At 35.9% G+C, this 12,790-nt stretch overlaps 1 protein-coding gene across 2 annotated transcripts; it reads right to left on the bottom strand.

Moving 5' to 3' along the window:
* Nucleotides 1-906: 906 nt before the first annotated feature.
* LOC136218822 (protein SAWADEE HOMEODOMAIN HOMOLOG 2) lies at nt 907-12,548 on the bottom strand. 2 transcript variants are annotated; one of them, XM_066005943.1, is made up of 9 exons: nt 12,178-12,548; nt 10,581-10,666; nt 10,438-10,483; nt 10,179-10,359; nt 7,017-7,092; nt 6,742-6,799; nt 6,213-6,356; nt 5,982-6,101; nt 907-1,591 (listed from the first exon to the last, which is right to left on the bottom strand). In XM_066005943.1, exons 1-9 carry the CDS (start codon nt 12,229-12,231, stop codon nt 1,196-1,198), a joined length of 1,161 nt encoding a protein of 386 aa, XP_065862015.1. In that variant the 5' UTR covers nt 12,232-12,548; the 3' UTR covers nt 907-1,195. The 2 variants fall into 2 exon arrangements, with proteins under 2 accessions (XP_065862015.1, XP_065862016.1); XM_066005944.1 differs by having other exon boundaries at nt 6,748-6,799.
* Between the last annotated feature and the right edge of the window lie 242 nt (nt 12,549-12,790).

The following is a 12,790-nucleotide window of genomic DNA, read 5'->3' as shown; positions in this document are numbered from 1 at the left end:
CATATCCATTGATTTTGTCCAAAGAGAGCAATTATATTTGCAGCCCTAAATAAGTCTTAATGACAATAGAATCTTAATTATAATTAGTTAGACATGATTCTTGTAATTAATGTAACAATTTTTTTTTTTTAAATTATACTAATGTGAATTAGTTAGTTAGGCGTGATTTTTTAGAAAAAAAATTAGTTTATTGATTAGTTTATTGTTACTTTTAACATTAGTTAGGCATATTCTTGAGAATAAAAAAAATTAAATAGTATGCATAGATTTTTAAGAAAAAAAAATCAATTAGTTTAAGGTTTGGGGGTTAGAATTTAGTTAACTTTAGTTTTTTTTACTTTGATTTATAATAAAAGTAAGAAAAAAAAGTCTTACGAGCATCAAGTTATTGGAAGTTCAATGGTTGTATTAAATGTTAGTAAAAAAAAAATTATTGGATAATATTCCCTAACAATCAATGTTTATTTATAAGCTTTTATAGTTTTATTTGCTTTTTATAGTCGTTTTCATCCATTCGTGAATTTTGTATTAGTTTTAACCGGTACTTTTGTGAAGTTTTATTCTTTACATTTTACATATTGTATTTCTTTTTTCATCTAAGATACAAACAATTTTTTTCAAAAAAAATTATCATTTTTGAAATTCCACATATACGTATATTATTATTCAAATTTACAAGAAACTTTACTGTTCAGCACTTGTCACTGTTTCTTTCGTCAAATTTCTGTCTTAAAAAAATGCTAATATTCAAATTTGAACAGTAAAGTTCCTTTTAAAGCAACGGAAGGAACCACATAAAAGGAGCAATTAAAATTCTCTCTGGAAATGACCTCTCAATGTAATTGGATTCTATTTAGAACTTACATCACTTGTTGAGATCCAAAGGTTTCATTAACACTCAAAGTATTAAGTAGAAAGCCACTATCCAATTTTTTCCATTTTCACCATTTAAATATGAAGCAGTCAATAATAATAAATTGTACTAGAAACATACAACTACATTAAGAAACTAAAATCACAATACAAAATTAGTGATCTGATCTTAGTTTCTGCGCTCCACAAGGATGATAAACCAGTATTTGCAACTCATCCTTAAGCTCATGTGCTAACCATCTACAAATCTTTCCAATTCTATTTGATTTCTCCTCTCTAATAGAGATTAATTAAACGGAAACCTATGCTGCAGATGAACCAATCATTTTCCTACTTGCACATTCTCTACGGAACTACCGGGAGCACTACTACTTGGAGCAGAAATATTTGATTCAGTAGTCATGGTGCTGCTAGCTTGAATACTGGGATTTCCAATACTAACAATGCTGCTAGTTTCGGCCTCCGTCGGCACAGGCTTCAGAGTTTTGGCAGGTAGAGAAATGTTAGCACGTGACAACGCAAGGGCTCCTAAACGAAGATCTGGTTGCTTCTGCACCGTCTCAGCAGGAGAAACAGTTATCCGTTGGATGCTGGCTTTAGTAGGATCAATGGTTGCCTTCTTCTGATCAGTATTGGCCAAGTCATTTGCAGATTGAAGTTGGTGTAACCTGTAGTCAGTTTCTGGCCTGCGACAAACCTTTCTTAAGGGCACAATTTCCTGAGGATCAAAATGTTTTAACAACGATATCATCACAGGTAATTAATACAACACTACAATAATCATTAAGAAAACATATTAGCATGACAGAAGGCATATTAACATGCCTGCCTCAGCCCCCAAGTGTTCGATGTGTGAGATGATTTTTTTCCCCTTTAGGTCTACAAATTAACTAGACTCTGGAGGTCATTATATGTAAGCTAATAAAGGTATCCATTAGTGCACTCAAAAGTGTCTCATAACAAACAGGAATACAACAACAACAACAACAACAACAAAGCCTTAACAATTCCTTAATTAGTAAAGCATTAGAACAAGCAACTTCATCAATCATATCCTCAAATGAATTATGCAAAAGATCAAATTGATGAAAAATGAAAAAAAGTTACACTTAATATGCATTAGCGGGCACAATATATTCTTCAGACCAAAAAACATTACCTTATGAAAGCAAATATAGCTAAGCCCCAATCAAGTTAAATTTCAACTACAAACAAATATAATTAAGCCCCAAAGTTATATTTCAAACTCACTCAGTCTATGCTGATTTTAGAAAACAAAAAATTGAAAAAGGGAAGAAAAAAATTGCTCAAACATCTTGAAGAAAACACTCCAAGAAATTATAAAACTCTAGCACTTCATTAATACAACAATATTGCCATGCATTGTTATCATAGTTGTCAAAGGCGATCGCCTGAGGCGAGAGGCGACCCAGGCGTTCCTTCCCCCACCTTCTGCACTTAGGCAGTAAGTTCCGAACGACATAAACAGATACTTCCTCTTCTGAAGTGTCCGACATAAACTTACTCTCCTCCACGCCTCCAGAATACAAAGTGGCCAATTATCAAGTTGGTCATATAAGAAGAAGAAGAAGAAGAGGAGGAAGAGGAAGGAGAAGGAGAAGGAGAAGAAGGAGGAGAAGAACGTAAAATAAGTCATTTTTATGTATTAGTTATTATTTTTATTTTATTCCTAATTAGTTGCTGATTTCTAGCTTTCCTATGTTGTTATTGCTCCCTACGCAGCCCTAGTAAGGTTGTAATTCTGTCTCTTCTATTTAAAGGGAGATTATTAATAAAAAAAGGTATCAATTGAAAATTCCAATTAAGTTCAAGAGATCGTAGAGTTCTCTCCAATGAGTTCTAACCTTATTCTGACACAATAGGTAAAGGTAGAAAACACCCAAAAGATCTGGCAAAGAAGATATTCAGGTACAGGGTCCTATAACTTGATCCCAAACTTGTGTTCATAACAGCTTGGTATCAGAGACAGGCTTTACCGAAGATCTTCATACCCTACAGCAGCAAATTGAGAGCTTCATGGCTATGTACAAATCTGATCGAGAACAAGACAAGGCCGACAAGGCCAACAGTGAGGCAAAACAACATGAGATGTCGGCACGATTGGATGATCTTTCTCGAAAGATTACTAATAGTCGTACCAATGACAGAGGTCCAGAATCATAAAGCAACAATCTGACCTCCGTGATCATCGCGCTAATACCAATGACAATGGGACTTTTTCCAAGGTATGCAAAACTTGACTTTCCTAAGTATGATGGAGTTGCTGATCCGTTAGGGTGGCTAAGCCATTGTGAGCATTTTTTTGAGCACCAACGCATAATGGAAGGAGAAAAAGCGGGGTTGGCATCATTCCACTTAGATGGTGACGCACAATTATGGTTTATCAAATTAAAACGAGATAAGCCCCATCTTTCTTGGGACGACTTCAAAGAGCATTGCAATTTGCGGATTGGTCCTCCAATCCGAAGCAACAAACTGGGTGAACTTGCCCAGCTAAGACAGATGGGAACTGTGGAAGAATACCAGAGACTATTCGAGCAATTGGCTGAGTGGTCTCAAGGATTCTATCGCAATTGAGGTTGAATTACAGAATCCCACAGACTTAACAAAAGCTATGAGTCTTGCAAGGCTGTATGAACGTCGTGTAGGCAGAACCCAAGATGCTCCGCTAGAAGTCCGCAAACCAGCCCCCACTCCTATTGTGTCATGATTATAGAGAGGGATTATTTAGGTATTATTAGGTGGTTAATTGTTTTTACATTAAGTGGTGAGCCTTGGCGCAACGGTAAACGTTGTTGTCGTGTGACCAAGAGGTCACGGGTTCGAGTCTTAGGAGCGGCCTCTTGCCAAATAAATTGGCAGGGGAAGGCTTGCCCCCAGTACACCCTTGTGGTGGGACCCCTCCCCGGACCCTCGCTCAGCGAGGACGCGTAGTGCGACCGGGCCGCCCTTTTTATTAAGTGGTATTTAGCTTTAATAGATGTTATTTAGGAATGTTCACAGCTGTGGGAAATCATAATTGCTGCCACATCAGCAGTTATTAGGCCTATTTAGAGTGAATTGCTATATTTCCTATTCTTATTTAAGGTAGGTTATATTTCATATTCTTATTTAAGGTATGTTAGAACGAATAGGATGATTTAAGGTAAGTTAGAATTATTAGGGCCATGAATTTAGGAGGCTAGCTATACTTTCCTTTTCCTTTTTTCCTATTTAAGAGAATGAGCCTGTACTAATTCATTATGCAATTGATTAATGAAATCTTTATTTCTTTCTTCTAAATTCTCTCTTTTCTCTATTTATCTCTCGATCCTTCTCTAACCTTCTCTGTTCTTTCTCCATTGATCGACAATGGGAACAGATTTGCAAGGAGCAACATGACTCTGATCAGTGATGGGAACTGCTTCGCAAGAAGCAAGAAGACTCTCTTGAACAAATCTGTAAATCCCTCTCAAATTTGTCTCAATTGATTCTAGAAACTCAAGGAGTTTCAAATCCCTCTTCTATTGCCTACCAGTTGATTGATGTAATGCCTGAGAACAAAGAAGAGGAAACCTTGCAAACCACCCTCCAACTGTTTGATGAAATGCCACAAAAGAAAATAGAATTGGAAGGTCTCTATTTGCAAGGAAAAACTGAAGATGTGCTAGAGCAGCCTTCGCTAAGGAAGCAGACCACCGCTGTAATTGTTAGTCAAGGACAGTTTGAAGCCTTTAAGCCTCAAAAGGAGAAGGTAAAACCCAGTCTTACTGATTCTTATGTGATTAACTGTTTGAAACCTGAAAATATATCTGAACCAAGTTCATATCAACCCATAGAACTCTATAATCATCCTAAGTTTCAGGACATCCATCTCAAGGATGTGATTGAGGCTCCTAAGCCAAATCCTACATTTAGATCTCCCCTAGCTGCAGAGCAATGGCACCAAACTAACCATCCCTACACCATAACCTCTACTGAAATAAATCCAACACCTGTAACAACTCAGAAACCTAACCCTACATTCACACCTTGAAGTGGTAAAGGAAAATTTCTTATTCCTTAAAGAATCCAAATGCTTATTTACTCAAAAGGTGGCAGCCATACTTGATTGGCCTAAACCAACCACGGTTTGCGCTTTAAGGGGATTTCTCGGACTCACAGGGTATTATCGGAAATTTTTGAAAGATTATGGAGTCATTGCAGGGATTTCTCGGACTCACTGGGATTTTTTTATGCTATTAGGAATGAAATTTCCAATTCGGATGCACTCAAATCCAAGTCCTTGTCCATTGGGAAGGCCTTTCGGGAATGTCCTGATAAGTTATCTCAACACCATCCTTCTTTTGCGCATGAGGTCACGCTCATTTTGAATGGGGGGAGTAATGTCATAAATTCAAAAGCTCCACAGGTGTACCATCGCTACACCCATGGGCCAAACAAGCAAAAGATATCTTAAGCCCATTAGGATTAGTTATTGTTTTTATTTTATTCCTAATTAGTTGCTGATTTCTAGCTTTCCTATTTTATTCCTGATCGGTTGTTGATTTCTAGGTTTCCTATTTTGTTATTGCTGCCTAGGCAGCCCTAATAAGGTTGTAATTTTGTCTCTTATATTTAAAGGGAAATTATTGATAAAAAAAAAGTATCAATTGAAAATTCCAATTAAGTTCAAGAGATCGATGAGCTAACAGTAGAAAAACACCCAAAAGATCTGTCAAAGAAGATATTCAGGTACAGGGTCCTATAACACAATCCCAAACTCGTGTTCATAACTGATTGCCAACACATACCTAAGTATGCGCCTTTACCTTAATGTAACCTAAACCCTCAATCCCTCTAGGATGGAGAGGTTTTAGCTTAGGGTTGTAACTGATATTATTTGCAACCAATAAAACAATTATGGGGACATTGAATATAATCTTGGTCCATATAAGACCAAGATGTCCAATGTGGTGCAATTTAGTATTGGATGAAATTGCAACAGGAAAAGTTGTGTCCAAATGAAATTTGATAAAAAAAGAAAGTAGGATGAAGAAATGCATGAAATTCAGGGTACTCAAGATAATTGGTCAAAAGGGGAAGAACAAGAAGGATCATATGCGTACCTCAGACAGGTCATGATCATATCGCACCAAGAACCTACAACGGCAACCTCTTACATCATGCCTCCGTCTTTGTGCGTCGAGGACATGTGCGTCATAGTAAAGTGCCTGATCTTTACCTTCCTGAAAATACCAAATTGTCAAAAATATCAAGATGGAATTCAATTAAAAATAACACATCCTTCTAAGATTTTATTTGATCACTTATTGCCACTTACAGATAGATGTTCCCACCTGAAAGCAGAGTATGAGGTCTCCAGGAAGAACTGCAACACATTCTGATGCTTCACAAGGAAGGGACCGTTGCCTGACGTGCTTGCGAATATTTATCCACTCATCCTCATCTGGTCCAAAACCAGCAAATCGAACCAATACTTCCTGAAATGACCAGTGACAGTGGAAGACAGCTTCAGGAGCAGAAAGAAAATATCAAAAAATATTCCCAAGGTTGAAAAATGGTTTTCATTTTTTTTTTGGGTTGTTTTGTGGACATTTCTTGGATTCCCATAAAGAAACAAAGAAATGACAAACTTGCCAATGACTATATTCCGTACAACAACAGCAGATTTGGTTGATCATTGATAGAGAGAGTTTAACAAGGCTCAGAAATGGTGAAGGCATATGCAACAGGTGTATGGACAGACAATGAAGCACAGTTCACAGTAAACTGCAGCCTGCAGACCCTTAATGGATTATCTTAAATCAGCTCTTGTTATACATTGCATCAGTATTTGGAAAAAAAAAAAAAAAGAAAGAGCTCAACCATTACCGGATCTCCTGTATCCAAATGTCTATGAGATAGGAAGGTCCCAACATCATACCTGGCAAAGAAGATGACAAAGCAATAAGATTCAAGTATTTTCAATTTTGTATACCAAATGAAGTCTATAAGGATTGTGCATTGAACAGAACTGATTCGGAAAGAAAAATCCATATGGCCAAACTGAACTAGCTGGGATTAAGGCTTTGTTATTATTTGAGATAAGGTAAAACAGAGCAGAGCTGTAAGTGAATGAATTCCCAGCCAAAAATACTCACCATGCCCCATCCCGTGAAGATTTGGCTTCAAATTCCATGTAAGAATTTTCCGGAGTGGCCCTTGCTGTATTAGGGACTGTTCAAGAAATAGAACCAAATAAATACAAGAATGACAACCAGAAGCAGCATAATTTTAAATTCTGCAGAATACGAAAAAATTACAAGTTATCTAATAACGTCACTAGAGACTAATTGGGAGTTAAGTGACATACATCTGAATATACAAACACTTGACAACTATTTAGTTCTCAAATGATGAAGGAAATGATGCAAGAATCTGTTTCAAAATTCTCAGGAAAATAACTTTTACATCTTTCCACTCATGGCAAGAACTGAATACAGCATGAGCAAAACATCAGAAAAAAAAGAGGACGAGAAAAGGAGTTACAAAACTCCCAAGGATTAAAAATCATTACTACAAAATTATAGTGGATTCTTCTTTGGTACATTCTAGTTATCTATTCATTTTCTTCCTATGTAAGTCTAAGACTTTGATCCCACATAATTCCTTCATAGCAGAATGACGTTTCATTAATGAGCTTCTACACCTAATGTAAAATTTTAAGATAATGTCCAGATCAGACGTAAATAATTTTGTAAGAGAGAAAATACAAAGATAAAGAAGAAGAAAAATAAAGGTGTAATAATAGCTCTGTCACATAACATTCAGTGGGAAGAAGTCACGGGAAGATCTTCTTAAGCATCACACAAGAGAAACTTGAAACAAAATGGGAAAATACAGAAAAACATTATAGATTGTTAGATATAAATGACTGCTTGAACAAGCTGATAATTATAATATTTGGTGAGTGTAATTCATCAGAAAATTCTAAACTGAGATACATCAAGAGACTATCGGTTGCTCCCTTAGTGATGAAATTGTTTTAACCAAAACAGCTATAACCAAATGGAAATCAACTTATGAAGCACCGATACGGGTACGGAAAACAGCATTTCTAAAAAAATATGAGATACAAGTTCGGCAGGGATAAGGCAAATTTTATATATAGTTAATAATAATATATTATATCATTTGTAACATAGTTATTGAAGGCACATGGCGCATTTAGGCACTAGGAGTTCTGGAGCCTTGGCGCATGGCTCATGCCAAAGCGACACAAGGCGCACTTACAAAAAACTAAAATAAAAGTGCAAAACTAAAGGCTTAATGCATGTTTATACCCTTAAATTTGGCAAGCTTTTTTGCCTAATGGCACCTTAACTTTTAAAATAACCTATCACACACCTATAGTTGGCTTTAAAAATCTATCACACACCTATAGTCGGCTCATTCGGACTTCCTACACACAAAATCGTTGATATAACATCTTTGAGAGATGAGGCGGCATACAGAAGGAACTCACACGTTTTTCTTTTTTCATATAGCACGCACGCCACTTAATCCGTCAAAGATGATAGATCAACGATTTCATGTGTAGGAGGTCTGGATGAGCCAACCATAGGTGTGTGATAAGTTTTTAAAACCAACCATAGGTGTGTGATAGGTTTTTAAAACCAACTATAGATGTGTGGTAAGTTATTTTAAAAGTTCAGGGTGCCAATAGGCAAAACATGCCAAGTTTAAGGGTGACCATGACAATATTCTTAATTATAAATAAATTATAACATGCAATAAACCCCATATTCTAAATCTATAGTTCAATTGTTCAAGTAAATAGTAAATCCTAACTTGACTAATAGCTAGTTCTCATCAAAACTCTCAAATTCATCACTCAAAGTGTGGTCTATGGTGTTTCTTCTTTCACTTTTTTTTTTCCACTGCTATGCATTAGTGCTTTTTTTTTCGTTGTAATTTTGTAACATTACAATTGTGTATGTCTATTAAAATTCTGAGGCAGATAGAAGTTCCTTCTTTATTATTATTTTAGACACTAGATGTGTCTTTAATCTAATGGTGAATATTAAATCTATATTTAACTCTTTTAAAACCCTTTTTAACTCTTTTAAACCCTATTTAACTCTTTGAAAACCATCTTGACACATAGGCACGCCTTTTATCAACATGTCTAGGCGCACAAAAGCTCACTTAGTGAGCGACAACGCCTGCCATGGGAGGTACGATGGCGCTAGGCCTAGGGCCTTGTGCGCCATTAGCCAAAGGCGCACCATGGCGACGCGATTAATAACTATGATTTGTAATGAAAATTTTAAAAGATACTTAAAAATATAAACCACAAAGCACATTCATAAAGTAATTATAAAACCACAAATACCACTCATAAGTGAGCGACAAAAGCTCACTTAGTGAGCGACAACGCCTGCCATGGGAGGTACGGTGGCGCTAGGCCTAGGGCCTTGTGCGCCATTAGCCAAAGGCGCACCATGGCGACGCGATTAATAACTATGATTTGTAATGAAAATTTTAAAAGATACTTAAAAATATAAACCACAAAGCACATTCATAAAGTAATTATAAAACCACAAATACCACTCATAAGTCATTAGTAGATTATTTGAGTCAGAAGTCGAAACCAACAGAATCGAAACCTATGCTGATTTGAATCGAACAAAACCTGCTGATTGAAGATGGATATGTGATTTTTGTGTGTTTGGAAGTTAGGGTTCGCTGTGTCGAGAGAAATTAGAAGAATAGGAAGGTGTGGGTGTATTTTAATTTTTTGTCTCTGTAAGTTACAATATTGAGGTTGGTTTATTTAATTTTTATATTTTTCAATTAAAAACACTGTGAGCCATCTTTACTTAATTAATTACATTACATATATAGATTTTTTTATTTGTTACATCAACCCCTATTTTTGCAAAGTTTTTTTAAAAAAAAAACCCTAAATTTTAGCTAATTAATTCTGAAAAGTATCCCCGCATTTCCCCTAATTAAAAAAGAAAAAGAAAAAAGGGGATACTTGGCTAGCCGTATCCCGCCGTATCAGTATCCCCAGAGTATCCGATACGCATACGTCAACCTCTTAGAAGTATAGGTGCTTCACAGCAATCAACCAACTCAGAGGCACTAAACAACTTAAATGGTCTGCACATAAGGCAATTTATACATATATCATAGACAGTAAGTTCAACTTATAGATTACCAGGCTCAATTTCAGACATTATCAAATGAATAGAAAGAATAAACATATGAGTAAGGAAAAGGACGAAGGATCCTCAAAACTTCAGAAGTCATTCTACCTGAAGGGATAGCAGCCATAGTTGCAGGGACAGGAGCATTAATGGGAGCAGCCACAGGTTGAGGCACAGTTCTCACTGGAGTTGACTCCTCTCGGGACATAGGAGAAACATTTAACTTTACAGGAGTCTTGCTTGATTTTGCCCTTATTGCATACCGTCTATTTTGGAACCAGTTCCAAACCTATAATAAAATTTCTATTGATTAAAAAAAAAATCCAAACACTTCAAGGTAAAAGTAATGCAACAGAATGTGTCTCACTTGTTTCATTTGCACAATAGTCTTTCCTTTTCGTTCGGTAGATTCACTATAACCAAAGAAAAATATGTCATGATTTCAATCTTCACATTAACATCAAAATAAGGCTAACATCTACAGCTCTTGAAAGAAAGCAAGATGCATACGTAAACTTGTCAGCAAGAGCTACCAAAACATCCCGAGCTGGCATGGCATTGTTATGTTCTTGCAAAATACTTTCCATCTCTGTAACCTAAGCAAAGTACAAAATACAAAGCACATTATTTGAAGTTTCAAAACATGGCTTCAACATCATATATATATATATATATACACACATTCAAAAATAAAATAAGAGACGTCTGCATCTTTGTAAATCCAGTAAAGCATTCAGAGCATCTACATCACAAATTGGGTAAGCAGAAAAGAGAAACATAGATGTATAAAATGAAAATCTTATGCTACTATGCTAGACAAAAGAAAACCAAGCTGGTTGCGAAATAGGAAGAGTCATATTCAAGACTTTAACTAAATCAAAAGAAGATAAGGAATCTATAAGCGAACCACATAGTCAAGCTCCTACACGTTCATGAACAATTGATGGCTGACACAATCCATCACAGTTTTCCTCTAGGCCTTACTCATAGGCTCCATTCCCATTATGAGAAAATTATAGCAATCCAATATGCCCCCAAATCCGAATGTCAGAAAATTATTTACTGGTTTCAAGTTTTCCTACATTCGATCTACTTTTTGTAAGAGAAATGGAGCCTTATTATTGTCTCATAATAAATATGTTTATGAGGCCACCAGTTGATTAGCACACAAAAGGTTAATATAGAGTTATTTTCTCAATGATGAAAGAAGTCTCAATAGTTGCATTCCGGTTTGTCTAGCAAGACAATAATTCTGCAAGTAGTCAAGAGGTCTCCCTAACAAAAGAAAAACAAGAAGGCCCATGCAGTTGATCATCATATCAGAACCTAGACTTGCCAGACTAGCCAGAGGTGAGCAGACATTGATATCTTTATATAAATCTAGCTGAAGTAAACCTTCCAAGTTCCAGCAATAAAATAACTAAAAGGACAGACCAAGTTTTTTTTTCCCTTGTCATTATTTCCTAATTTTTCTTCAAGGATATTCTTTCTCCCTCAAATAAGAATGTGGGTACAATAATCTAATAACTAATTAACTCTAACAAAGATGAGATTAACAACAAAAGAATCCCAATGGTTTATCTCATAATACCAATGAGGAAAAACGCACATGCATATTGATCACATTGTTTCGTTGTTTTCCCTCTTGAGGTGTCTTTAAGATTGATTACAACACCATTCGAGACTTCTCTACACAACCCTAAACTTCCTGAAATCTAGAACCTTAAATTTGTGAAGAACAAAATAATTGAAGGCCAGTTACTCAGACAGGACTGAAACGCCACCAATGATTAAATGGTATATACCTTAAAACTAGCACAGAAAAGCAAGCAAAATACTAATATAAAACAAAAATGTAATTACAAGTTCAACACAGCCCTAAACACAACAGTTAAATCGAAAGAGGAAAAAGAACATCAGAATTCACAACTACAGTTAAATGCGAAGGGAGAAAAGAAATTGAACCCCAGAAATCAAACAAATAAACCAAGCGCTCGCATGTCGAGATACTAGCGAGTAAAACTATGTAGATACATGTACGAAATGCTGATACATATTCAATATATGATAAAATTGAAAGAAGAAAGGAGAAGAGAGAAGAAGATACCTCATTAGTCATGAAGCGAAAAGCAGGGCCGCCATTACTGGGAGGTCGACCCATGATAGCTTTGAGGAGCGATATCTAACAGAAGTACGAATTAGAAACAATCACAGCGTAGACAGACAAAGAACAGCGGATGATCAGAATGAAGATGGTTAAATTGACTCTGAAAGGATATGAAAGACATATGTATATTCAAACTCTCAATCAGCCAAGTTAGAGCGGGATAGAGAAGAGAAGCGTTTTTCTGAATTTGGACTGAATTTCTCGTTTGGATGGAACATATTTCTCTTCTATTAGAGAAGAAAAATTGGAAAACATTTGACCTAATTTACGGCTCTACCTATCACCACCAGTGAACATCAATTTTACTTGCTATTGTGTAAAGGGGCTGCAGATTTATTTGAAAACTCAAAAAAAAAAAAAAAAAAACATGATGTCAAAATTTGGCATCTATATTTTTGGAAAGTAATAGTACAAAGTCTCGACAACAAAATCCGGAAGATTAGGATGTCACTCCATCAGTACTCCTTGTAAATTTATAGGCAATATTATTCTCAAGGGTTATGCTATGCTTACTTTGTTTTTACCACCATTGGATGAACTTACTTTGTTAAAG

This window comes from Euphorbia lathyris, chromosome 2, assembly GCF_963576675.1.
Source record: "Euphorbia lathyris chromosome 2, ddEupLath1.1, whole genome shotgun sequence".
Classification (NCBI taxonomy): Eukaryota; Viridiplantae; Streptophyta; class Magnoliopsida; order Malpighiales; family Euphorbiaceae; genus Euphorbia; species Euphorbia lathyris.
Note: the sequence above shows the minus strand (reverse complement) of the source record. Positions and strands in the feature narration are given on the sequence as shown.